The following is a 27,218-nucleotide window of genomic DNA, read 5'->3' on the forward strand; positions in this document are numbered from 1 at the left end:
TCACTGTCAGTCCTGGAGCTTGGAGCTAAGAGCCCTGGTTTTAGGGAAGAGGAAGGAGCCAAACCAGCCTGGTGAAGAGGCAGGGGGAGGGATGCAGGGAAGAGCAGGCTTGCAAGAAGATGTTTTTGGTGAGCAGAAGAATAGAGGGTTTGGGGATATTTTGTTACATGGTTAAATGGGCACCTCCTGAGAAATGGGGGTCTTATTTTCAGGTACCTTTCCCCATGGTGACGAATCCCTAGAGGTGATGCTCTACCATTAAAATTACCATTATTGATTGATTAAACAAAAACCACCTCTGCCTCGAGACTCACTGATGCAAAGTCCCTTCAAGAAGGTGGCACAAGAAAATGGGACCGCTGCTGACAAAACGCCAAAACGCGAGGTTAAAAAGGGCTGACCCAAGGGTGAGGATCAGTTCCATGATACGGTCCACAAAGAACAAGCACCCAACATCTCTCAAGAGCAATTAGGCCCCGAAAGAAGGAGATTTGTTAAAGCCCTGGGTCCATTGCTTTTGTGCAAAGCTCAGACATCTGGCAGAAGCAAGAGGGGTCCGTAGTCAGTGGTTCCAGCACTGTCCTCGGCCGGCGAGCAGCGCTTCACTGAAAAACCGACCGGCGATTCTCATGCAAATGGCTGGACGGTGAGAACAGATGTGAAACATTTGGTTCTGTTCTTACTGGCTTGTAAAGAAATAATGCGACTGGAAGCGGGGAAAAGAAAGGGGCCAAGCAGGGTGCGGGGGGAGAAAGTTTATAACAATGGTTCTCCCTTGGTGGCCTGAAGCGCTGGAGTTTATGTCAGGCTGTGCCAAATTCATATCTCTAAGTGAATGGGACTGGCCCTGTCAAACTTGGAGGTAGAGGCAATACACAAATATTATAAATACAGGGAAGTGTAGAAGCTGTGTCATGTGCAGCATGGAGCCATCAATCATCTTCTCCCCATCCTGAGTTTATAAAGTGGTTTCTGACAATACTTAGACAGTTTACTCGGGCCGTGTGGACTGGCTGGAAAAGCTGACTGCATGCTCCAAGTATGTCGTGTTCACTCTCAAGGAGCCCCGGTGATGAGGTGCCCTAGCAGGTTTTGTTGATATTAGCAGACGGAGAGAAAAAAAAAATCCTCAGGCGCAAAGAAACAGGCAAGCCGAAAAAACAACATATGCTCCAGATGACCCCAGCCCAGGCTCCTGAAAGGAGCCCGGTGCGGCCGTCCCTTCGCACTGCACGCCCGCACGGCCCGTTCAGCTCAGGGGATGCGCGGACAGGGCCGGTGAAAGACAAAATTTGGTAACGGCACAGACATGCACAGATGCCTGCAGGCTCCTCAGCCACTTTTTTCCTGGCTTCTGAAATTACCAAGTGCTATTACTGTCTGTCGGCACATGGCCTGGGACATCCATCCAGAGGCAGATGCATGTTCAAAGATGCATACGAGGCCATTTTTCTGTGAACATCCATGCAGAAAAGTCTATGATCCCACGCAATGCCCTGAATGAAAAATAGGCCTGACACACGCATATGCACAGAGCTTGCACATCCCTAATATATAGATACACCCCTAAACGCGACATGTAGAAGTCCGGCATGCACACCCATACCTGCCGTCTCTGCTTGGGTGTACAAATGCAACACAAATGCTCATATGCAAACAGAAGCATCCCTTGGTGCACTCACACACACTGTATCCTGAGCTTGGTTTTTCCCTTCCTTGCCTATTTGGAGACCTCTGAGCTAGGACACAAGCTCACAAAAAGAAGGGGAGCCTCAAGGCTGAACTTCTCCTGGCTGTAGCAGTGAGTGAAGCCTCTCAATGTATTGCAGTGATGCCTCCAACGCTCTGCACCCTGCTAGGAAAGATGAGCTGTGGGAAGTGCTCACAGGTGAGCACAGAGGCCATGAAGGGATAATCAACATGTTCAAGCTAACCTGCCTTCACCTCAGCCCTTTTCCAAGCATAGAGGAGGTGACCACATTTCCCTGGACCTGGCTGGCTGAGGTCGGTACAGCAGGTCTAACTCCACCACTTCTCTTAGCCCAGGTTCACACAGCTGTGCTGATGGAAAGGTGTCTGCCTATTTTTTGTGAAACGATAAGGATCAGGTTTTTGCAACAATTGAGCTATCAACTGCCTGCACAGCTCTGTAATTACACACTCTGGTGTTGTGGTGTACATGCGGATTAGACCTAAAATGACACTGAGATGTTGTGTTCCCAAAATCTCAGTGCTGGGACTGCTTCCAAAATGCTCCAGCATCTGGGAGGCTCTTCCAGGGTGGGCGTTCCTGTGTAAGTCCCGGGAGTCGCAGCCTGCTCCACAGATCTCCAAGCCTCACTCTGGGGTGGGGGGGAACAGGGTTGTCTGTTTGCCAGCCAGGAGGTGCTGGCATACATCACTGCCCATAGCCGTGTGCACACACACACAGGCAAGTGCAGGCACCCTACCGCATGCACAACAGGGCAGGTCTCCCCCTTGATTTCTCTTGCGGGCATGCTGTGCTTCTCACCTATCACCCCACACTCTCCCAAAGCCTCAGAGAGTTCTCCAGGCATGACTTCACCCATGGCTGAGGAGCAGCCATCTCCGAGCTGGCAGCACTTCTCAACAATTTGTAGCAGGAGTGCACGCTGCCTTAGGACAGGATGCTAAGAATACAGTATTCAGCCCAATCTCCCAGGGTGATGTGAGCAGGCCAAATTTCCCATACAAGGCTGGAATGTGCGTCTCTCATTCCCCCTTCCAGCAGGAACTAATGCTGTGTTGCTGCTCTGCTTCCTTTTAAAGTGCTCTCTTCAGCCCAGCAAAGCCAATAAGTGGAGCTGTCACCATCTCTCCTCAGGCAGAACCGCGCAGCACCACCAGCGTAATATCTTCCAAGGTGAAAGGCAAAACCTCACTGTGCAGCAAACCTGCACCCTTCCCCATAGACTGAACCCAGCAGACCCGGGTGATTCTCCAGCTCTGACACTGATTCGCTGGGGGTGAATCATTTCCCCTCTCAGCCTGGCTTTTCTGCTTCGGCTGTGGGACACCGTGTTTTCCGGGCATGGCAAATGCCCCGGCAGTGCCGTGGGGCCCCAGACTCGATTGCTGTCTCTGGATCAGCCATTTCCAGCTGTGATTTTGCAGCTCTTGAAGCAAAGTGGGATATTTCTAAGGGATCTCATGGAGAGAGCAAGACACGAGCATTAGCAGCTGCCACCTCCACTTTGGGTGACCTCTCTTCCAGTTCTTGATGTAATTTTCTCAGGCCAGCAAGTCTGTCCTGGACCAGTGAAACCTTACTCATTATATATTCTTCAAAATCTATCATTTTCCTCAAAATATTTTATTCTCATCAGAAGTATTTTTTAACAGAGAAAAAATGTTTTGACAACGGTTTGCTACAAACCTTCCCTGTATGTTCAACATGGAACCATAAATGCAGATTTAGGGTTTAATTTTCCCTGTATTGTTTTCATTGTCTGGTACAGCTTTTTTTTTAAAGCAGAGAATAATATTAAAAAGTACAAGAGGCCTAGATAGTATTTATTGCTGTTTCAAAATGTAGCCAGTCACAACTGTATCAAACCCAGCACAATGAAGCATGCAGCGCACAAATAAAACGAGACGCAAACAAAGGTAATAAAAGAGACAAGTATCTGTTTCCAAAGCGCTGGAAGAGCAGCAGGAGTGTAACTACTTCATGTTCCAGCTAATATAGCTGTCTGGAGTGATGCTCAGAAAGCTATACCACGGAGCAGTTTATGGGTTTCCCTTGGAGAGCTCTTGTAAATATTTGCCTGCAATAGCAGAGGACTGTTGGTAATGTTAGTGATGTGTTGCTCATTTTGCTTTGCCAGCCAAGCTAAGAAGCCCACTGTTCAGGGGCTCCAGTGTAGCACACCCTGCACCGCGGCTGTATGTATGCATGGCATGGACAACGGGCTTTATGCACTTATTCTCAAGACATATACAACACTGACTAAGTTGGAGGATGACTTTTCTGTGAACTATAGCTGCTAAAACGCAAGCGTGCTTCGGGGTAACAGCTTCAGAGACGCAGAGTTTCACTGTGCGCATAACTGTGTTCAGTGCTGCACATCCACATCTCTGCCTCCTGCCAGCATCTGAGCTGACCAAGAATAACACAGTGCCTTTCCTCATTTAACAAAAAACAAGTTTAGAGCTGGGCTCTAGACCACTAGATGCACTTGCTGGTCATGCTAACAGCCCCATGCAGATAAGCAGCAGCTCCATGGGGCTGAAAAGGAGGGTCTTGCCTGCTTGTTCCTCTATTAAAGGGGTGCAGCTGGGGGCCTGCAGCCATTAACAGGGTGCAAATGAGTGCACGCCTGCAACAGCATCCCTTCATGTGGCAAGGATGGGAATTCTCCGGCCCTTGCATCTCTGGAACACAAGTAGGGACCTGGTGGGTCTGCAGCCCACAACAGGGCATAGATGGAGGCAAGCCTGGTGCCAAGCCCCTTAATGAGGTGCAGATGAGTGGCACCTGCACACATCTGTGGGAGGCCTGCTGGGCTGTAGAAAACAGGAGGCTGGGGGAATCCTTGTGCCTTTCCCTACAGCAGCCTGTCAGTGCATGGCTGTCACTGCAGTGTGTGTGTATGTGTGTGTGTGTGCGTGTGTAGTGCTGTGGGGAGAGGTCCTTGTCCTGAAGAGGAGTTTGCTGCTTCCTGCAGGAGCAAGTGCTCCCATCTGAATAACTGTTAGCGTACAGCCTATGCCTTGCATGTATGGGAGAGGGAGGGATTGCCTCGATAACTGTGTTGATTCATCAGTGTTGTAAGTTTGGAGGACTCTGCATTTGGGAACACTCAGTCAGCAGAGAAGAGTAAATGGGGAAGGAGGAGGTGGCTGGGGGGATGCACAGGCATCCCTTCATGTGCTACAGAAGGTGCTGGGATGAGCATGTACCGAATCTGGTGTCTCAGTGAAATGTCTGTATTTAATCTGCCTGGCTCTGCTCTCTCTCAGCCTGTTTCACTGTCACAGCAAAGGCTGGAGTCAAAGTGTCAGTAGGCCTAGTTAAGGTTTGTGCAATTAATCCCTAACAGCCCAGATTTGACTTGATGAGGAGAGAAGCTGCAGTTCAACTCAGGCCACGTCCCTGAGCCAAAGAGCCTCTGCCTGTCCTACCCTCTGCCACACACTGTGTCTCACAGCTGCAGTCCTGGCTGCGATCCGGAAGGAGCAGCAACGTTCCTGCTGAGCAGCAGCCGTGCTGGGAACCCCCTCGCTCTGTGCCTTTCCCTTCGCTGGCAGCACATCCCGTCCCACGCCACTGTGCACCCTGCCCGACAGTGAGAGAGGCTCCGGGAGCTGCTCCTGCAGCACCATGGCAGTCTAGAAGCCATCTGTGCTCCAAGGTGCTGTCCCTGCTTGTAGCAAAGACCAGCCTATGCATGGAAGGCTGCTGCCAGCAAGGAGCGTGGCTGAGGAAGGGGACGCTTACCTGGGTCTTTGTGTACTTCCAGCCAGGGACCAGCTGTTCAAAGCCTGCTTTAGTGCCTGGCACTGTGAAAATAATAAAGGATGCTGTGGCTTCTTTAAACAAGGCAGAGATGTGACTGGTCCCGCTGGTCCTGGAGTGCCCCTTGCATGCTCAAGTCTTTGGAAAATTCTGATGCAGCCACTTTCACAGGAGGCTGAGCCAATAATGAACTGTGGAGACCCCCTTGCCACAGATAAATCACCAGCCCATATGTTTTTGGGAAGGATAAATGGGTCAATTAAACATCAACCTTTTTGCCCTCTTGCTTATATTTAGCGCACAAAGCACCCCACGAAGTGAAGCTCTCGTCTGCGGCACTGCCATATGGGAGATGGCCACATTGAGGAGGGCAGTCTCCCACCGTTGGTGGTGGAGAAATCAGGACCTCGCCTGGAACAAGCAGGTTGACCAAGACTCAGAGCCTGGAACTTTATCTCAGGGAGCTGTGGAAACGCTTTGAATCCCGTTCAGTCTCCTCCTCTTACCAGTTCTTATTAATTCATGCTCCCAATCGGAGGCCTCCCAGATGTCCTCACATCTTGTGCCAGCTCTCTAATCAAGTTGGCCTGTTCTCCATCCTCACTGGGGAGAAGGTATCAGGTACAAGGTGGATGGAGCTGCTTGCCAGCTCCAACGCCAGGCATCAGGTATAAAGATACGTTGCCTCTTGCCTCAGCCACAGCAGGACCGGGTAAGATTTCATCTGCTTTCTGCTTGCTGATCCATTTGCTTTTTTGGGTGCAGGCACCACGTATTTTGCTGTAATCTGGGTTGTTTTATCATGCTGAATGAATGTAGGCTGAAAATACTCCGTTAAAACTTCTCTTGGTGGGATTTTTTGAGTCTAAATGACACTTCTTATGGACACTCTTGTCCTTAAAAAAAAAAAGAAAAAAAAAAGAAAACTTAAAAATCTGTCCCTAGATTTTTTTTTTTAGTCTGTGCTGCATATTTTAGCATACATTTCAACAAAAATGGCCCAGCACTGAAGACACTGTTTGGTTCTCCCAGCATGGCTCCAGTGCCTGCCCCTGCCCACTCAGCCCTCACGGGTGCTGCCCCAGGGGGTGCAGCTCCCTGTGCCCCATGCTCACCATGGCCTCATCTGGGGATCTCCATTCCCCTCAGGGCTTAGCTGCTCTCCTGATTTTACACCTGTGCCATAGGACACGGCTGGTGAAGGCTCTGCAGAAATCCCATGAGGCAGAGAAAGAACACAATTCCTCTTTATAGTACTGTGGGAGCATCTGGCTAGGACCTCGTTGTGCCGGGCTCTGCCTGTTCACAGCTACTGTGCCCCCAAAAGTTTGTTTTTATCAACATGCCCTAGCAGTCATCGGCACACAGTGCAGCTGCACTGATTGGGTTGGCAGCTGTTTTTTCCTCTTTGCCTGGGTGTTCAACCTTGGATCTTTGGAGAAATGATGTCTTTCTCCAGCACTGAGTAATCCTGGCCTGCTGCCTCAGTTTCTTCATTTCCCTCTGGCAAGGGAACTTCCAGCGGGAGGTTATGCCAATAAAACAGTGGCTCATCTTAGATCATGGCTTCCTCCCAAGGCAAAAGGTGAGGGAGGCTTGGGCATCCCCTTCAAGGCACAGAGGAGAGTTGGAGCAGGGATGCTCTCCTGGCCAACACCACCTTGGAGCTGGGAGTCAGAGGGCCAAGCAGCCCAGGGAGAAGGCCAGCTGGCCACAGCCTTCCTGCTGGCCTGGGGCTGGGGCCAGCTTGCAGCTCCCCTGGGTGAGAGCAGCCAGTCATCCATGGGCTCCACTCGATCCAGGGTGCTTGCCGCCACGATCCCCATGCCACGCACTGATTGCAGCCTGAGCACAAAGCCCACGCAGCAGGATGGAAGAGCGAGCCATGTCTGTGAGGCTGCAGCCCCCTCTCCCACCTGGGTTTAAACCTCCCTGGGGCTGGATCCGGCTGCCCATGTGTCCAGCGGCCCCGGGGGCTCTTAGGGACAATACACGTGCCTACAATTGAAGGCAAAAAAGTCCTTGAACTTTCTGTGTGATTTTGAGAGGGGAAAGCCCAGGAGATTACTGAGATCAATAGAGGATCTGGGTAAAACAGGACCCTCCTTTGACTCCTCCCTCTCCTCCGGGCTCTCAACTCCTGGGGCTGCTGCTGGCCTGTCCCATTAGCTATTGTCCCTATTCAGCTGAGATGAAGGGGCTTTTGTTGTAGGAGCCCATGCGGGGTCACGTTGCCCCTTGGTTATCAATCTGTTTCTCTCTCCTCAGTCCCATCCACCAGCGCCCGGGTACAATGGGATGTTTTCTTCTGGAGCAGCTTCCTGACAGGCAGCAGTTCCCTTTGGCTTCCAACCTTATAATCACTTGTTAAGCTATGCTAGCCTCAGGCTTCCCCTTCCCCTTTCCACCATACTCCCAGTTTAACCCCTGATCCCATCTATGCTACGGGTCACCAGTAAAGGGGGAAAAATACAGCCATTCCCGTGGGGGCTGGAGCAGGCTATGCCTTCACAAGGCATCCAAGCTTGAAACGCTTTGCTGTGTGCTCTCCAGCTGTGTGGAAGCACCTGGAAATATCGTATGATGGAAGTCCCCAGACCTTTTTTTCTGCAAAAGCAATAGCATTTTAGCTACTGAATTTAATCCTTTGCAGACTTGCTTGTCCAAGGGCTCTCTTGGTCAGTGTCCCACGGAGGGACCCCCAGAAGCAAAGCATCTCAAATCAGCCAATTTGGAAATGGAAACCTTGCTAGTGGCCTGGCCCCTGCTGCCATGGGAAGCAGGGGCAGGTTTTGCACAGGCTGCGCTAAAGGAAGAGCCCTGCTCGCTCACAGAAGAAGCACCAGGAAAAACCTGTGTGGCGGCAAAGTCCTCAGTGGGGGGAGGCAAAGTTGGGGGGGGCTGAGCAATAAAATAATAAATAGATGAAAGGTGAAAGGAACAAGTGAGGGAAGTACCGAACGAGTGCAAACAGGATGGCGTAGGAGAGCTTGCCAGGAGCTTCATGCTAGCCTGCCGTGCAGCCCGGTGCACGCGAGCCCATCGCAGGGCCGGTGCCAGGGAATCGTGAGTCATGGGTGCTGTTGCAGCCCTGCCGCGAGGTGAGCAAGCTCGGACAGCCGCACTTGCCTGCCGCTGCACAGATCCCACCTGCGAAGGTGGTGATACGACACCCACGCGCCGCCGCAGAGCCCCTGGAGCCTTCCCTAGCCCTGAGGGGCTGCCTGGCATCCCGTGGCACCCTGATAATGCTGAGGCAGGTTTTATGGAAGTGGAGCATAGGGGAAGATTTAAAAATAGATAGATGGAGTGATCAATGTAGAAGAAATTTAAGGGAAGAGAAAGAGGCTGCAGTAAAAATTTTAAGTCGGTTGTATAAGAGTGCTGTTCAGCCTAGTAACACGGAAAGTACCTTTTGCTCCAAGCCTCTAAATCCCAGCAAAAAAATATATCCTCGAGAATGGCTATTTTCGTATTAAGGCTAAAACAGAGAGGAGGCATAAATTCTCAGAACTGGCAATAATGACGTCATCCACCCAATTTTGCTAACTTTAGAAACACAGCATTCAGCAAATGGTCTTTGTACCTAGAGCTGTTGATCTAAACATACAGACAAAAACAGTCTGCTAATGAACCTCTGATTAGTCTCATTATACAGCTGTACTAGCCTACATGATGTCTGGGACGAGCACGCGGTGGTGGGCAGAGCCCTCAGCACTGTGGGGTACGGAGGGATGAGACCGCAGCACTTTTTGATTTCCATGTGTTGCCCCTTTTAGCAGGTAAAACACCTTCCTGCTCAGAGAGTTGTTGTAGATTGCAAGAGCCCCTGGTGTCTTCAGCCCAAGTGTTCAGAAATGATGAGTCAGGTCCTAAAATAAAATAAAAATAAATAAATAAATAAATAAAACATAAGATTGCCTTAAATATCGTAAGACGGTTTTAAATAAAAACGCAATTGGCTTATTGCTTTCTAGACACTGCAGTCTTTAAATAGACTCAGGTCATATTTTCACCAGATAACTTTTTAAAATGAGAACAGAGATTCTCACCAGTATTACCAGGAAAGTTCAGGGGAAAAAAAAGCACCGAACATCCTGAGCCTTGGGATAGGATCTCAAGCTCAGGGCAGGCACACACTCACTCTGTGCTCCCTCGTACCAATTCACCTTCTTTTCTTGTTTTCTCTGCTTGAAACAAATATTTATTCAAACAGAAAATGTGCCATTGTTCCAAGCATTTAGGCGAAAAGTATCCCAATAACCTGCAAAAAGAAGTCGAGCCACTTCCCGCTGATCACGTTCCTTCCACAGGGCCTACTCCAAAGCCCCTTGATGTTAGCGAAACCTTTTCATTGACTTCAATGGGCTTGGGATCACAGCGTAGATTTATAAAGGCATTTAGGTTCCTAATGATGTAAGTAGTTGCCTAGAAGTGTGAGGGGTCTAACCTGCTTATACTCTTTTGTAAATCACACCAGGCATCTACTTGCATGTTGAAGCACTGAAATACCTGAAACAGTAAAATAGTTTGAAGTCACCCAACACACCACGTTGAAATCATGTTCGCTAATCTCAGATAAAGTGATCTGGCTGCAGTGCAGCTGGGGTGGGTATAGATTTTGAAATCTGTATATTAAAGAGAAGTTGCTTTGCATAGAGAGGAAAAATGTCGTAAAGTTGGGAGATCTAATAGAATAATTCATTACAAATAACATTTGTTATTAATTTGAGCCTGTTTACTATTTGGAAACATATTTTTATTAGTCAGCCAGCTCTGCAGATGGCTGATTATTATTCATTGCAATTTTTTTTCCTTTTCATTGAATAATTTGCAGATACACTAGCTTTATTTCCAAGTAGTTGAAGTTTAATTCCTTAGCTAGGTCCACACCAAACAGAATTAAAAAAAAAAAAAAAAAAAAAAAAAAAAAAGATCTAAGTGTTTCATGTGCAAGTTTGTTTAAAAATTCTGTAATCTATGACAAACATTTCAAATTAAAAGGGCATTCCCACAGGCAATGAAATAATGAAGCCCTTAGAATCAGGCAGCCGAGGCATGAAGCTGATAGCTATTTCCACATTTTATGTACTCTCCAAGGAGAAGAGCAGATTCTGAGAGCAGTATCATGTTGTGTTTGTGTATTTTTCTTACCAACGGCGGGCCTGATTCTGCAGCTTGCCTGTGGGAAGTTTGCCCAAGTGAGCAGGGAAAAGATGTGGCTTCAGGTCTTTCTGTACTGTATTCAGTGCACTGTTCAGTGTAACAGTTGGCTGTAATCCTGCACATTTATTTATATTTTATACGCACGTCAGTAGTTTCACTGGTTTCGAGGGGGGCTGCTCCTCTGTGCAAAGCTGCGAGTATTGTATGTGAATATTGACCTGGCTATGGGCTAAACCGGGAATTTGTGCTCAGAAAGCGGAGTGACAGAGGTCGCCTAAAGCTCAGTGCAGACGGATGGGCGGACAGGAGGGCAGGGAGAGGGTGCTCGGGTGGGTGCCGCGCTCTCAGAGCCACGCACGCGCGTGGGGGGGACAGTTCTGCGGAGCGGCGCTGACAACTCGCCCTTGCTGGGGGCAGCGGGGCGCGGCGGCTGCCGCCGCTCCAGCGGGCGCCTCGAGGCCGGGCGGTGCCGAAAGGCGGCCCCGGAGCGGCGCGGGGGCGGCCGGGCCGGGGGCGGCGGCGGCGGCGGCGGCGGCGGGCCGGGGGCGGGGGCGCGGGGGCCCCGCCCGCCCCCGCCGCCCCATTGGCCCGGCGCAGCCGCTCCGCTCCGCTCCGCCCCGCGCCCGGCGATGTCTCCGCCGAAGTTTGCTCCGGCGGCGCCGCACGTGGGAGCGGTGCGGAGCCCCCAGCGCCGGCGGCGGGGAGCGGTGGGCTCCGGGGCGGCTGCAGCTCCGGCTCCGGCTCCCCCCGCCGGCGGGCGATGCCCCCCTGAGGCCGGGGCGGCGGCGCGCAGCCCCCCGCGGGGCCGGGAGCTGCGCTGCGCGGAGGGGCCGCGCTGCGCGGGGGGATGCTGAGCATGGCCAGGGCGCCCGGCCGACGCCTCGGGGCAGCATGGCCGTGAGCGGGGCGGCCCCCCCCGCCGCCGAGCCCCTGCCCCGCAGCATCTTCAAGAAGTTCCTGGTGATGCTCTGCTCCCTCCTCATGTCCCTCTATGTCTTCTACTGCCTGGCCGACCGCTGCCAGACCCTGCCCGGGCCCATCATCGCCGCGGGCGCCGCCTCGGAGGAGGAGGAGGGCGGCGGCGGCGGCGGGTACCTGGGCGGCTCGGCCGAGCTGCCCCCGTGGCAGGCGGCCGCGGTCCGGCGCAAGCGGCTGCTGCAGCGGCTGAAGCAGCGGCGGCGGCGGCAGGAGGCGGCGCCGGGCGAGGAGGCGCCGGGCGGCGGCGGGAGCCGGGCCGGCGGCTCGGGCGGCGGGGGCAGCGCGGCGGAAGCGCCCGGCACCCTCCCGCCGCTGCTGGGCGAGGGCACCAAGCGGCTGCCGCAGGCCATCATCATCGGCGTGAAGAAGGGGGGGACACGGGCGCTGCTGGAGTTCCTGCGGGTGCACCCCGACGTCCGCGCCGTGGGCGCTGAGCCCCACTTCTTCGACCGCAACTACGAGCGGGGCCTCGCCTGGTACAGGTACGGGACAGGTACGCGAGGCCCCGGGACCGCGGCGGGGACGGGGACGGGGACGCGGCCGTGCCCGAGCCGGCACTGCCCCCCGCTGGCCGCCGAGCCCACTCCGCCGCCCACCCGCGACCCTCACCCCACCCACATCTCCCAGCGCCCCGGCCCCGCTCCCCACATCCCCCAGACCCGCTTCCCTCCAGTTCACATCCCTCCACGAATCCCGGTCTCAGCTCCCCGCGCCCCCTCCCCAGCCCCCAGCCCTACTCCCCTGTCTCTCTCCCCCGACACATCCCATCGCCGCTCCCCCCCCCCCCCCACCCCACCCCCGGGCAGGGCGCAGGTGCTGATGGAGCCGTCGGGGGGACTCGGGGACCGGCTGGGCTGCGGCTCGCCGGGGCGCTGCCTCCTGCGGGGGTCGGGGACAGCCGAACTCTCCCGAGAAAACTGGGCGGGGGAGTGGGGGGAGGTCGCTGCCTTGCGGCCCCCGGGCTCTGCCGGGGGACCCCCGCCCCTCCGCTCCTGCTGCCTCCGCTTCCAAAGGGTCTCGGCTGGCTCGGTGCAGCGCCGACCGCCTCGTCACCTCTTGCAAATGCCAGTCCGGAGACGGAGCTATTAAAAGCGTCTTTCCTATATTCAATGGAGGGAAAACGTATTTTACATGCAAATGTTTCAGCAGCCCAGTAATGACCACCAAAAAACATCAGTTCCAGGAGCACAGCCCATGCCCTCCTCATCCTTAAGGGGGGGAGGGGAAAGAAAAGAAAGAAAAGTGGATTTGATGCTTCTTTCAATTAATCATTATTTCCTTACACCAAGTAAAAGGGCTACCCTTAAAAAAAGAAAGGAAATGTTAAAGCCAAGAGGTAGAATTCTCATTTGTTTTGTTCAGATGTTTTTCTTACATGTTTCAAGACTAATAAAAGAGTGTTTTCTGGCAGATTCCTATGGAAAGGGCTGGTTAGTGTGAACTACGAACTGCTCTTTTTCAAAGTGCATCTGTGTCCACAGTTTTCATGAATGAAAGAGCAAAGAGAGAATGATTTGGAGCATCCCGGGAGCTTGTTTTACATTTTTGTGAAGCCCAGCTATTAGCTAAGAGGAGGAGGATTTTAGCTCAGCCTGCAGTGACAGTGTTGAAATGTGGAGTAGGATAGTACTGACAGTCCGAGTGTTTATGTAAAGTCTTAACACGTGGAAGCAATGAGCTTCCTTGTGTATCACCTGGTGTTAGAAATATGCTGGGTTTTTGCAGGCTGCTGAGTGTGGGTTCTCTGAGAAGAAAAATTTCCTTTCGTGTGGGCTGAAGCTGTCTACAGAATGATATTTTTAGTGTGCGCTTATCCAATTTCCACATGCTGACCCTGTATCAGAAAGGAAACATTACAAACAAACCCCAAAACCTCAAGAACTTGAGTCTTGAATGGGGCTTTGGGAGGGCAGGTACTGAAGTTTACGGTGGATATTCAGAAAAGCTGGTTTTTGGAGGGTGCCTTTGAATCCCCAGGGAGCAGATGTCATCGGGATAGTCTCACTGCTGGAAACTCTGCCAGAGTAGGGCACGCAGCCCTCGACAGAGGAGGAGCCACAGGCATTTAGAGCATAGCAGAGCCCTTAGAGTGGGGGATTTAATTTTCCAGAGGTTTGGTCTTGATCTTGCAGCTCTTACCCATTTGAGGTGCTGCCCTGCAGGCTGTTTGTGCAATCATTATGTGTTACCATTTGGTACATGAGCACTCCTATTAATTGGTGCCGTTTGTTTGTTCTGGTATTTGATGTACTGAATTTCACCTTTTTTTAAAAAAAAATTTTTTATTAGCCTTGTGGAGGCTGAAGTACAGTGAATTCTTTGTATGGGGTTATTCCTCTGAGACCTAATCTTGCAGGCCTTGCTTGTGTGAGTAATCTTTGCTAACACGCACAGTCCCGTAGTGATGTTAGAGCTGCGGTGTCAGCCCTGTGGTAACCAGTTACCAGCCTGTTGTAAATCATCTTTTAAAAAATATGTGTCTTTCCGTGGGTTGGTTGTGATCTTTGATTAGGGTTCAGCACTGGGGAAATCACCAGATGTTTGCCAGCGGTCCTGATTTCTTATCTTTGGAATCAGAGTGTAAGGTTTCACGGCTATTGCACTATTTTTTTCTTCTTCTTCTTTTTTTTTTTTTTTTTTTTTCTTTTCCTCAGCAGTCAGACTAAACAGCATCATTACAAGGTATAAACACTTCGGGTTGCTTTCAGCGCCTGCAGGAAATCAGCATGGTTAGCAAGTGCCCTGTCTAGGGCAACAAAAAGCTCATGGCTGATTGCAGTGACACAGATTTGCAAATGGAGAAGAGCAAGCGGGGGGCTCCTCTGTGGGTCGGTGCTGCTGCAAATAAACAGCGCAGATGGGGAAGAGCTCCTGGGGGGGGGGGGGTTGTAGGTGCCTGGGCTTGTGCAGCGGGGTCCCCAGGGAGCACAGAGTCAGGCTGCCACAAGGATGCCACCCACATCGCCAGTGTCCATGGGGGGCTTGAGTGAGATGGGACCACGGTTCCTCCTGGAAACAAAAGAACGGTTTCGGCAGCTAGCCTGAACCTTTAGGAATCAGAGGATAAATGGTGGCTGTGGCAGCAGTGATGCTCTCGAAGCAGCTGGTTGGATGGTGGTACCTGTTGGGCTAAGGCCCAGACTGGGCACAGGAAAGTCATGTCACCTACTGGGGTGCCCAGTGATGCACGAACCCACTGGAAAATGCTGTCCATCAAATCAAGTGGAATAATCGCTCTCCTCTTAGCCTCCATTGTGTCTGCCTAAAAGGGTTATTAAAAAAAAAAAAAAAATCCAAGTGATTTAATTTGGGAAGTGCAACACCTCTGTACGTGCTCCTGTGGGGGTTGAATATCAAGGGAAGTGGTGTGCCTGAAGCTTTCTCCATCCCAGTTTCTGCAAGCCCCCTATTTGTAGGGGGACAAAAGGAGGGAGGGGGCAAACCCACAATGGTCTCATTGACTTTCCAGTGCAGAAATCCCTGCTCAAGCTGTGAACAAGGTTATTGAGCTAGCAGAGTTCAATAGCAGGTGAGCATGCGTTTTAATAGAGTTGAACTGCCACCCTCCACCCAGCATACGGCTGTATGCAGCCTGGGGGGAAAGCCAGGAGTTGGGAGCTGATCCAGTCAAGTGAAAAACGCCTGGGGTAATAAATAAATAATAAAAAAAATCTGTATTTGCGGGTGATATTGCGAGTCTTGCTGGTCCCCTCTGATCCTTTGTTAGTCTCATGCTGATTGAGCTGCCTGTTGGAATGTCATTTATACTGTCAGTCACCCCAGCAACATTTATTTCATATGTTTTAATCTCCCTGCCTCTGTAGCACTGATGCCAATTCCACTAGAGTGAAGCCAAGCTAATGTCATTAGATAACACCCTATACAGGGGAAGATGAAAGATGATTCAAAGTTACTCCATCAGGTTGGGAGTTTAAGTACCACTCCTCCCTCACGCTTCCAGATCTGGGGAGTTCTTCCTTCTAATTAATGTCCTCTTGGGATTTTTCTCTAAGGTGCACATTTTTATTATTTTTTTCTAATCTAAGCAACTAGTGATAGTTCTGAGTCAAAGGGAACAGAAAATGTTTCAGTTGCTGAGGAGGGCGGGGATGGAGGAGGAGAAGGTGGGGGGACAAGCCCTAAGCAGCTCAGCACAGCTGTAGCCCACCTTCTGGTGCAGTTTCCCAGCCCCTGTGCCTAAAATTGTAGTCAAATCTGAGCCCTGGGCATGGAGGAGTTTGGCCACTCTTGTTGAGCCAGATGGCCTGGAGGTCCATGAGGTCTCATGGCCACCGTAGTTCAGCAGCACTGTCTGAGGGTATTTTTTACTGTGGAAGCGAGCAGAGGAGCAGTGGCATGGGGGACAGGAGTGTGTAGATGATGCTAGGGGATGCTTTGGATGAACGAGGACAATTTGTGAAAGGTGGAGCAGGACTGGATGACCACAGGCATCAGGAGGAAAGGACAAGGTGCAAAGCCCTCTGCAAGGGGGAAATGCTGTAGCAGGAGCCAGCAGTGCCCCTCTTGTATGGCTGTGTCCACAAGAGGGTACCTTAACATTTCCTCAGGGTAAAGTGATGGTTTTCCCCACCTTTCCTCACCCCATCCTTGCAGTCTCTGCAGCTTAGCTGATTAAGTCAGTGAGCGTTCAAAATGTGCCCAGCCCTGAACATGACTCGAGTCACTGAAGAGCTGCATTTGAGCATAGAGTTTAACTGGTCTGTGGTTTTCCACTTGTTGCTCTGTGCACACCTGCTTTTAGGAAGCTCTGCTTAGCAAAACCTACTCCTGGTTCTGGGAATTCCTTGTCTCCAAAGCACATCTGCATTACTTAGAGCATCAAGTACAGCCTGCAGCAGTTTCTGCAACTTGTGACTTGGGATGGCCAGAAATTGAAGTGGATGATGGTCCTTGTTTATTTATTAGCTGTGTAATCGGATACCTACCCATACCGAGCTCACTGTGCCAGGTGCTGTATAAAAAAGAAAAAAAAAGGAACAAAAGATGGTCTTGGCCCCAAAGCACAGATAATTCACTATAAACAACAGGTGGAGATAGGCTGAGGCAGGCGCAAAGAAAGATTTGTGAGTCTGTCAGCAGGACGGTGTCTGAGGACTGGCTTTTCTGTGGCTCCTTGGTCTGGTGTGGGTCTCCCAGCCAAGGAGCTGTTGATGAGGTGGGTTTATGGGTGGGTGAAGGGAGTTGTCCTCTCTAGTGAAGGGCAAGAGGGAGAAGCTGCTCATTGGAAAAGTTGATGAAATCAGGCCTGAGGCTACTCCGTAAGTTATAAAAAGACAGTAACTGGTTTTGATGCTAACCTGCTTTGCTGCTGTCTTCATGTGTAACGTTGGGCAAGTCCCTGAACTCTGATACTCAGAGGCATCAGGGTAAAAAAAAAAACTGAATTTGTTGGAAGGTAGGCACCTTACTGCTTGCGGAGTAAGGACTGAAGTCTTGGAGCAGCTCCATTTCCTATCTCTAAAACAGGAGGATGGCCCTGCCCTGCACCGCAGGCGTTGAACAACAGGGTTAGGGGAGTCTCTCCAGTGCAGAAGTAACGTGGTCTTTGGCCTGAGCCATCTTTGCAGCAGAGCAAAGAGCACGTGAGACAACGGGGGCACCGACAGGCAGCCACGGAGGGGCTGTTCTTGCTGTGAGTCACTTCGTCCCCGCTGGGCTTGCGGCTAGGTAGTGCTGGGAGCCTTGGGACCGCTTCGGCTTGCTGTCCCCTTGCTGTGCGAGGCGGAGTGCCATCTAGCGTACACACCTGCAGAACCATCCAGACATACACCCCAGCAAGCTGGGCCATCTGCACAAAGAGCTCGGGTCACGGTCTTCCCTCTGCAATTTTTCCTTAAATAACCCCCCAAAGGGTTGTTATTTTTGGCGATGCTTTCAAGTATTTTGTATATATGTGTATCACCTTAGTTTTCTGCTGGGTAGAGAAGTTTGTATGCAGGGTTCGTGTCCATCCCTGCTGAAGGTGTGAACCTTTGGTTTGTAGTATAAGGGGAGCTATTGAGGGAGAGAAGTTCAGACAACCCCGTTCCCACTGTAAAGTATCAAAATAAGCAATTGAAGTTTTATTGGACTCTTGGTAGTTCCTGTGATCTTGGACGGGGAGGGGGGGAGGGGCAGGGACCAGTGCCACTGCTCTGCCTGACTCTGCCTAGACCCTGGGGTGCTTGGGTGCCTTTGGGAAGCTGCGTCTCCTCTGGCCCTGCCTGTAGGTGCTGAGCAATCTTGAAAATATGGCCTTGACTGTCCAAGATTTTGTCAGTCAAATTCATAGAGCCAGGTCTCTTGGAAAGCAGTACGAAGCTCCAGCTGGCTGGGGCGAGAGCCCATTTATGGCAGAAATTGTGCTGCTCTTTGGAGAAGAAGTAGATTTACTCCACTTAAATTATTAGTCCTCCTTTGAGGCCTGATCTTAGAAAATTCCTACCTAGATGAGTAGCCTTTTGTCCTGCAATCAGTTCTGCTGCTGTTGTGGGGTCCCTGGTGGGAAGTTATGTTGAGTCTGGGATCTTGGGATGAAGTTCTGGCTGCACTAGTACTGATGCCTCACCTCTGCCAAGCTAGGATTTCATCCTGAACTTTTGAAGTCCATAATAAAAGTAGTTAGGTCTTAGTAGGGGAAGGGAGCTGATTCTTTTCCAAAGAGTTCAGAGCAACGACCAAGTGATCAGAAAACCTGAGGATAACATCCCCTCCCCATGCACTCTCTCTCCCTTACATATACATTAAAACTTCTTAGCTGCTAATTATGCTTTTCTCTCTGGAGAATATCGAGGTAACCCAAACTGCTTTTGCAGTGAAACAGAAGAAGCTGGTGAGGGGGAGAAAGGCCCTAATTGTTGTGGCCATAAATCTTTGCAAATTCTCATTACATACAGGTATTATGGAAGGGAAATGGATTAGGTTGCACTTAAAGTTACACTACTGGCATTGGACACTATGGCTTTTACCCTGTTAGATATAGCCTCACCAACCAGAACAGGGCTTCATACAAGATTAGTAGGACTAGGGTCCTGAAGGCTGTGACAGTGGCCAGTGTCTCTGCCTGAGGCAGTCCAGTCTCCTATGTAACCCACTTCCTGGGACACCCATTTTTCATGGCTTAGAGTTAAATGCATTAATGTTGAAGCTGCATTGGCAGCTCCAGGAGGTTGGCTCCAGGAGGACTCTTCATGTGAGCATGTTGAAGGGATAAGGCCTGCAGTTGGAATATAAATAGAGTTGCTTGAGGAAGTGAATTATTCTTAGTGTTTCTTTCATCGAGTTATGTGATTCTGTAGGAAGACGTTTTTCAGCAAAAGAAATCACTAGTTCCCTTCGTGCATGGCAAGATCATCCTTCTTGCTTCCTAGAAGTGAGGAGATTTGTAATATGCTCTTTCTATTGCAATGCCATCTGCGACAAAGATATAAAGATCCCTGCTTGAACTCCCACAAACTCCACACTGCTGCTGAGTACAGGTTCTGGTAGGAGATTGAAACCCAGCAGACTGTGAAGAGAAACTTCTCCTCACCGTCCCAGGACTGCTTTGGAAACCAGAGACTGTGTCAGCCTGGTGCCCACTGTCTGGTGGGGCTAGAGCTTACAGATGTCTCCCAGCTCCTGCTCCTGCCTTGCCTTGGCTGCATCTCCACCAAGCTTCTGGCAGATCCTGTCCAGCCCTGGCCATGGCTGGACTGTACTGGAGTGACATCCCCTGCTCCGACCTCGCTGGGCTGGGTGGTTCCACTTTTCCAAGCCCAATCGATGACTGTCAACACAGAGCTGATCACCCAGATCAGATCTGACAGATAAATTCCCCTTCCCATGTATTTCTCTGAGAGATGGTCAAATTCAAGCACAGCTTTGCTATGTGAGGCTAGCAATTTTTATTCCTCTGTAACAGGGCATTTTTCCGCTGAAAATTTTAAAAAGTCAGAATGATTTGTTCTGATGTTTCTCATTGGAAAAGGATTCTCTTCTGGAGTCCATGCTTTCTGGTGAAGCCTTTTATGGGAAAATATCAAAACCAATTATTTTGACTTCTTTGTTTATCTGATAGTCTATATATGTGCGTATGTACACACATGCATTTTTGGTCTCTAAATCATTGCATTTTTCCTTAGCATTTCCTTTCCACTTCTATGATATTGTATGGTAACATTTAGTATCATACATCCGAATGCTTCAGCATTATTTAAACACTTTTGCACTAACTGGGCTGAAATAGTTAGGAAGTCCTCTTTTTAGGAGAAATCCCAAAACACTGGCTTGTTCCAGCCCAGGATAAAACAAGCGAGGAAATGTCCGAGTTTCCCATCTCCTGGAAATGCTCTGACCCTTCTGACATGGAGAAATAGAATAAGGGAAACCTGCCTGGTTCCTCTGTAACTGTCCACAACGAAAGGAGTCTTGTACACTTTCTTTTAATGACCCAAAAGGCTTGTTTGCAGAAGTAACAAACTTCTCAGCCACGCCATGAGCCTGCAACCACAGGCAGAGTTAGTTTGGGGCTGAGCGCTGGGGACAGGGCATCATTGCAGGTCCACTGGTTCTGGCATGCTCTGAGCCCCGTGTGATATATCAGCCAGAGGTGCCATTTTCTCTGGTTTTGGGTCTTGACTTTGGTGCCGGAATTTTTCCTGAAATTTTTACCTCAAATCTCTTCAATCTTGGAAGCTCAAGCATCGATTGACTCTCACACCAGCTTGCATCTTGCCAAGTTCTGCTTTAAGCCTCCATAAGCTCAGAGATTTGGGAGGATGCCTGGGCAAAGGGCTGGTGGCTGAATGACCTGTCCTTCTCCTAAGTATTAGCAGAGTGACCTGGGCCAAGGAGAGTGCAGCCCCTGTCCACTACTCCCTATGGTATTACCAAGTATGGTCTCTGAAAGTCTTCTTCAGTGCTTGAAATAGTGAAGAGGCTTGCTGGGCCCACATGGCCACCAAGCAGGGCAGTGCCTTGAGTGTCCTCCTGCTGCTTTGACAGGGGATCTGCTTCAAAGTGAGCTGTGGTGCTGTGTACGCTCTCAAAAGAGCAAAATCTGTGTGTCTGGGAGCCACAATTTTTCTACTAAATCCCATTAATTCTGCAATGGGGAGGCTCCCCAGCTGCTCCTGGTTCTGCTCATGCTTGCTGCACACCTCTACCTCCTCCTTTGCAGGGTTGGGTAGTTTTGCGGGACTGTCTACCCCTTATTGGGGCTGAAGGGGCTCCAGACACTGCTTTTTGCCTTGGGTTTCTAAGGCCACTTGTGCGCCTGAAGATGATCACCAGATTGAGGTTCCCCTGTCCACCTAAAGGGGCCGGTCACATCTTTTCCCTTCTCCTGCTAGACCTGTCCCTAATGGGATGGGGAACACCCGGGCCTGTCCCTGAGGTGGTGGGTAGCATCAGGTTACCTGGGCATAATGAGTAGCACATAGTGAGTGGGCCTATTGTTGGCAGAGCCTGCAGCAGGGCTGTCCATCTTGAGTTTGGCAGCTTCCAAACCACGGTCCATATAGCAGGGCTTGTTTGAAATGCCTTGTCATAGGGTGAGCTCCTCCAAGCAAACCACCTCTTTTAGGAGAAGTTTGATACGAAGGGCACACAAGGAGTCACGAGAAACTTTGGCATTGACAGGATCTGGTCTGAAAGGTCAGGGATCTGCTGCCAACATCCTGGACCAAGAGCTGAGTAGAGGAGTGAGCTCCTCCTGCCCTCTGAGCTGAGTAGGGGAGTGAGCCTCCTGATCCCCAACCAGCAGCTCTGAATCTCTCAGTTCTGCAAAATCAAACCGGGAAGCCCCCAGAGGTCAACCTGCCTCGGGAAGTTCCCTGTTGGAAACAGCCCTGAGCGTATTGCTCTCCTCTGTTGCCAGTGTGTGCAGTAAGGTGGGAGCTGTATGTGCTCCAGCCAGCTGTGAATTCAGCTGGGATTTCCAGGGCTTGTGGCTATTTACATTCAGGAGCTGGCTCCATGGGTGCAACTGATGTACAACAGTAATAGCGTCTTTGTGGGGCAGAGCAGTCACTTGCTTCTGCTTGGCTTGGCAGCCAGTTTAATAGTCAGGTTGAACTCTGCTCTAAGTACTTGATGAGGCAGGTTCACTGGTTAAGGAAGCACCACAGACATCATCAGCCTTGGTGGAGTGGAGGAATCTCCACTCCACTAGTGGAGAAGCCAAAGCAGAAAGCTTACTTGCTCAGAGGTGTGCAGTGGTTCTTCCAGATCTAGGCTTAGCACATGGGGCCTCTTGACGTTTAGCTTCATGTTGCTGTTGATCTTTATCTATGGCAGGACGAGAGACTGTCTGATATGAGTATCAGCAATGAGGATTAAGCAGGTGTTGAACTCGCTCTTGTGTCAACCCCTTTTCCACCCTAGTTCTGCTCATGCATGGCCAGCCCTGTGCTACATCTGAAACTGGTCCTCAAAGTGAAGGTCATGGAAAGTTCTCCTGACTTCTTTTACAAGAGTTGGGGGTGTTAATCTCCTTATCTGGGCTAAATTCCAGCTCAGGTAATTCTATTCTTGGTTCCTAAAAATTAACTCCACAGTTTCAATTGACTTCAGTTGTCTTTGTTCACCATTCATAGATGTCCTGGGCAGCACATTCCTGGCAGAGACCCACTGCTGGGCTCCAGCTCAGGAGCAGTTATGAGTTTCAGTGGCAGGGAAGTGATCTTTCCTATGATCTGCAAAATGACTTGGGATTTTTCAGTGCAAAAGCTGTGTGTCATGGCAAGGGATAAAGCTAATGTTATAGAATATTCTTGGCTTCTTATACTGCGGAGGTATGTGTGAATTTTAACATTTGCCTCTAAGTATTTGCCTGGTACTCATCAGTCTTTTACCTGTATGACTGTGGTCGTTAGCTCTTCCTTCATGTTTAGAGGAGGAAAAAAACAAAACCTAAACCTCACTGCATGCAGTGAGCAGAGCACAGGTGTTAAGACACAGCTGGGGGAAAGGAGCACACTTTTGGGTCAATGGCTTGTTGACAAATGGAATGAAAATCATAGTTTCGATCACAGAATCAGGATCACAGAATGGTTGAGGTTAGAAGGGACCTCTGGAGATCATCTAGTCTAACCTCCCAATCAAAATCTGTGAATTAGTGCTCACCCTAGCTCCCGTTCTTTATACATGTCAACTGGAAAACAAAATCATTGTTTTAGAAGGAAAGGTTAGGTGGTTTCATTTAAAAGGATGTTGAGAAAAGTGGCTTGAACTTGGCACTTTTGGAAAAACTTTCAGGCCAGACTCAGCTAAACTTGGCTTGTGGAGTCAGGGATTTGTGAGGGAGTCAGGAATTCCCTCTCACATGAGCTAGACTCTGCCCAAACTGTTTTCAACAGCTGACTGTGTAATGTCTTCTCTTGGAGGCGAACTACCTGTACTGGCACCAGGCTACACCCAGGCAACTGGGGCAGGTTTACAGGCGGGAGCAAACAGCCTTGGTGGAGGGAAATTTGGGGGCTTGCTGGAGTGCCTGGTTCAGCCTCCTGCTGTACAGGACCTGGCTTGTGCATGTTGTTCCCACCAACATGCAGCCCCAAACCACTCCTCCACACAGGTTTGGTGCCCTGGGAAGGGAGCGGCTCTGCACTGGGGAAGAAAAGCTCAAGAATTTCTGGTTTGCAGCTTGGAAAATCTCTCACGAGCCCCATGGTTGAGCTGGCATTAGGAAGTAGAGCGTTCTTGTGGCAGCCAGCCCAAAACCTTCCCTCGCTTCCTCTGAACCTTTTGGAAAGTGTCTCTCAGCCTCCCAGTGCTGAAGGAAAGTGAAGCTGACTGCTGGGATGGGCACTTTCCAGGCATTTTGTGGCTTGGCTCTACTCACAGTCATTTCTCCAGTTTTGCTTTCCGTACCTTCTGCCCATGGCCAGCAGAACCTCCAGGGCTTACCAGCCCTATCTGGCTTTCTTCATCTGGATGCAGCCCCTGATCAGCCCCAACCTGCTTCTTCTGCAGGGCAGAGCCAAGAGGAGGAGGAGGCTGCAGACATGCTGATCACGTACATGTGGTTGCATTGGCAAACGGGAGCGACTCAGCTCTTGCTCTTGTCCAGCAGCCTGATTCCTTTGTCGGTGAGCTGAGAGAGACTGCAACTTTTGGAGGCACTTTTTGCAATCTGGAAGACAGTGCAAAGCACAGCTTCTAGGGGAATTAACACTAGCCAAGGCATGGGGAGCACCAGAAGGTCAAGCACAACCCACAGGGCTTGACTGACTGCAGTTGCTCTCCTGCAAGGTAGGACTGTGAGTTGTATTGCCAGGTACCCCAACAACAAATGGCTTTTGTTCCTCTCCCCCAGAAAAGGTTCTGAGTGAGGGCCTGTCCTAAAGGGCTGTGACTAGAGCCAGCCAGGAGAAAAGGGTATTCATCTCAAAGAAGATTTTGAAGGTTGGACTTTTGCAAGGCACATGGTATAACTGTGATCACTACATTTTTAACATGTAAGAGAAGAGTTTCTTTAGCCTATGGTTTGCTGCATGACCTCATACTTTACATGGAAGCCCTAGAACAGAAGTTCTGCATAAAACACTTGCTGCATGAAGCAATCAAGCCCTGTGGCCACTTTAATAGGTGCTGCCTGTCTCTTGTGGCCATAGAGCCCTCACACTCATTTACAAAACATGCATTAGTGTGCACATACCTGTTTACATGATACTCTCCTCTATGTCCACAGCTGAAGGTCTAGTGGTAGCTTTTCCTCTGTCTGCAGTTGGCCAACCAAGGCTTGGGCCAGAGCTGTGGATCTACCACATCGTGGGCTTCCTGGGCCACCAAAGACCAGTTTCTCAGGGGGTTGCTAGGAAAGTCACTAGGGATGTTGTAGTCAGTGTGTACTGATGGAAAAATCCCTTTTCCTTTTTTTGATACCGAAGTCCTGTGTCTGGTAAAGTAATTAATGAGATCATTAAAGGCATGTTGCCATAGTTCAGAGCTTAACTCTACATTGCTATGGATCATAGAGTTGGTAAGGTTGGAAGAGACCTCTGGAGATCATCTAGTCCAGTCCCCAAACAAGTGGACCGTACAGGGATCGAACCCGTGACCTTGGTGTTATTAGCACCATGCTCTAACCAACTGAGCAAAACCTAACCCCAAATATAAATAATTTACTTTCCTCCTTTTACCCAGTTTATTGGCACTGCTTTCATGGGTGCTGTAGCACAGGAGAAGTCCTCAGACCTCTGCATATCCCCGTGCTCGTTGCTGGGTCCCTCTGCTTGAGGCTGTTTGAGCCCGGGGAGACAAGCACAGCACTGCAGCTCTCACAGTGAGTGGACCTGAGAGCGAAGGGAGGTGAGAGTGCGTCTCCCCACTGTGCCAGCTCGGAGGTTTTGTTTTCTTTCCTTTTTTTTTTTTTTTTTTTTTTGCTTTTTTTTTCTCCTAGGATTCTCAGTTTGCCAAAGCATTTGGGGTGGTGGAGGCTTACCGGAGCTGGCACACTCCTTTCTATCTGATGCTGGGCTGGAGAATATTGTTCTCCCAGCTGCAGCAAGGTCAGCTGTGTCCATAATGGCGCTTATTTGGATCTTTATCTCCAGAGGTTGTTGACTGTGCATCTTTTCCTCCTTCTCCTGCATTAATGTGCTGTGTTACTGAGCATTAGTGAGCTGTGTGATTGCTCCACAATCTTTTTCTAGGACCCAGAGCACCGAGGAGGGTATGGGACTAGTGTGTAGCAGGGAGAAGCGACCTAGATAGCCCCCAGTTGTATTGCTGGTCATTGAGGTTGCCTTTGCCATGACCCAGTCGAGCTATTCTTACAGCCTAGCTAGAACTGTTATTTGTGGAAAAAATAGGATCTGTGTTGTCTACTTAGAAATAAATTTTCTATGAGAGAATGAATTTTCCAATTGGTACTTGAATAATTGGTGGTTGTTAGGCGAGAAGGGAGAGTTATGCTTTGCAATCACCATCTAGGTCATCTCAAAATTAATGAACATCAAATCCCTGTAAACCCTCTGCTGCTGTTTTGGGACAGTGTCCTGCAGTTCACAGTAAAAAGTCTAGATAAATCCTGCTGGAATTGCACTTTATGTAACAAAGAGCCTGGACGTGTGTGTTACTATGTTAGTTCAGTTGTTGCCAGACTCAAAAGTCTGGATTGGGGTGGGGCTGTATTGGTTTCCATCCGCTTCATGCAAGTGCAGCATGTTGGCATTAGAGGTTTGCTCTTGGGAGTAAATCCACTCAGCTACACTGGAGCGTGCTTTCTGCTTTGGGAAAACAGCCACTTTCTCGCTCTAGCCATGGAATAACAACAAGGTTGTAAGAGGCTGTGATCTGGCCAGGATTAGGAAGACAGGTGAAGTAACACAGGTGATAAATGACTAGCTGGGAATTAGCCAAGCAGTTCATGTTATCCGACCAGCCCCACCAAGCTGAACAAATAAATGACCTGTAGCTCTCCTCCGAGCTCAAATAGGTGAAGGATAGTAACAGATGCAAAAAGAAATATATATCCCTTATCATCCATGGCAAGTGAGAGCTAGGTAAACACGGCAGAACCTTCTGAAACAGCCGTTCAGGTTTATGTAGTTTTAAACCTCAGTTTCTCCTCCTGCTCCTCTGCTTGGAGTTTTTTCCTGTGCCTGGGCTGCCTGAGCAGCGCGTGCCAGCCCAGCTTGTCTACTTCATGTCAATGGAGCCACCCATGTTTAGATGGCTGCTGAAGAGATTTGAGCTAGGTGGGCTAACTTTGTGCTGGAGGAGACCAAGAACGTCCCCAGACTTCATTCTGCAAGCTCATCTATTGATGCTACCAGCAAAAGATCCTCTTTCCCTGATATTTCCCAAATCCTGGATGTTGATTAACTCCATGCAAGTACACCAAACTCTCCCAACTCTATAGCTTTGTTAGTACCATATTATCCTGCGATACAGACTGATAGTGGCAAGGCCCCATTTGCGATCAGGTTCAAATCACCTGGAAATAGTAAATAAACATCTGGAAAAAGGCTAGTCCATGGCTGGGGTGCTCCACCCGTAACTATTTATGAGGAGCAACTGGAAAGTGATACGCCCCCCAGGAAAGGCGCTGTGACATCCAAGCCTGCAAAGCATCAAGGAAACCTGCATCACCAGGACCTGGCTTCCTGCAGCAGAGGCTTGCATCGCAAAGGAGGGAAACTTATCCTTGGGAGAAGGCACACATGGAGGAGGCTGGAGAGCTGGGCATGTACCTGGGCAGAAAGAAAACTTTCTCCTAAAACTGTTTTTGCTAATGAAGTAGGATTAGCAGCTTCCTAGGAACAAGCTGTGAATTTCTTGGCAGGGAGCTGAAGGTTTGAAAGCATGAGTGTTAAACATCCCTAACCAAACAGCAAACAGTGTTTGGCTGCTTCTGCTCCTTGTTTGAGCCAGGATGGCCAGTTCTTACCTTGTTATTACCAAGTGTTCCTATATCCATATGTCATGGTCTCTCCTAGGGCAGGAGATGTGGTTTTGCTGTTTGTTGGGTGCTGGTGTGGTGCTGCTGTGGCATGAACAGTGTGCAGCATGTGAGTGTCTCCTATGCGGCTGCAGGGCAGCTGATAGGCTTAGAGAAGCTTGCTCAGGCTCTGAGACTGTGATTGAAGGCCTGCACCTTCCCCTGCCT

The 27,218-nt window shown here is 50.1% G+C and overlaps 1 protein-coding gene across 1 annotated transcript in view; it reads left to right on the forward strand.

The window, feature by feature from the left end:
- The first annotated feature begins 11,474 nt into the window (after nt 1-11,474).
- HS3ST3A1 (heparan sulfate-glucosamine 3-sulfotransferase 3A1) overlaps nt 11,475-27,218 on the forward strand; it is a 49,049-nt gene continuing 33,305 nt past the window's right edge. Inside the window, exon 1 of the mRNA XM_062591703.1 lies at nt 11,475-12,105. Within this exon, the coding sequence (XP_062447687.1) occupies nt 11,537-12,105 (569 nt within the window). The 5' untranslated portion in view covers nt 11,475-11,536. The remainder of the gene's footprint in view (nt 12,106-27,218) is intronic.

The sequence above is a fragment of the Rhea pennata genome, chromosome 19, assembly GCF_028389875.1.
Source record: "Rhea pennata isolate bPtePen1 chromosome 19, bPtePen1.pri, whole genome shotgun sequence".
Taxonomy (NCBI): Eukaryota; Metazoa; Chordata; class Aves; order Rheiformes; family Rheidae; genus Rhea; species Rhea pennata.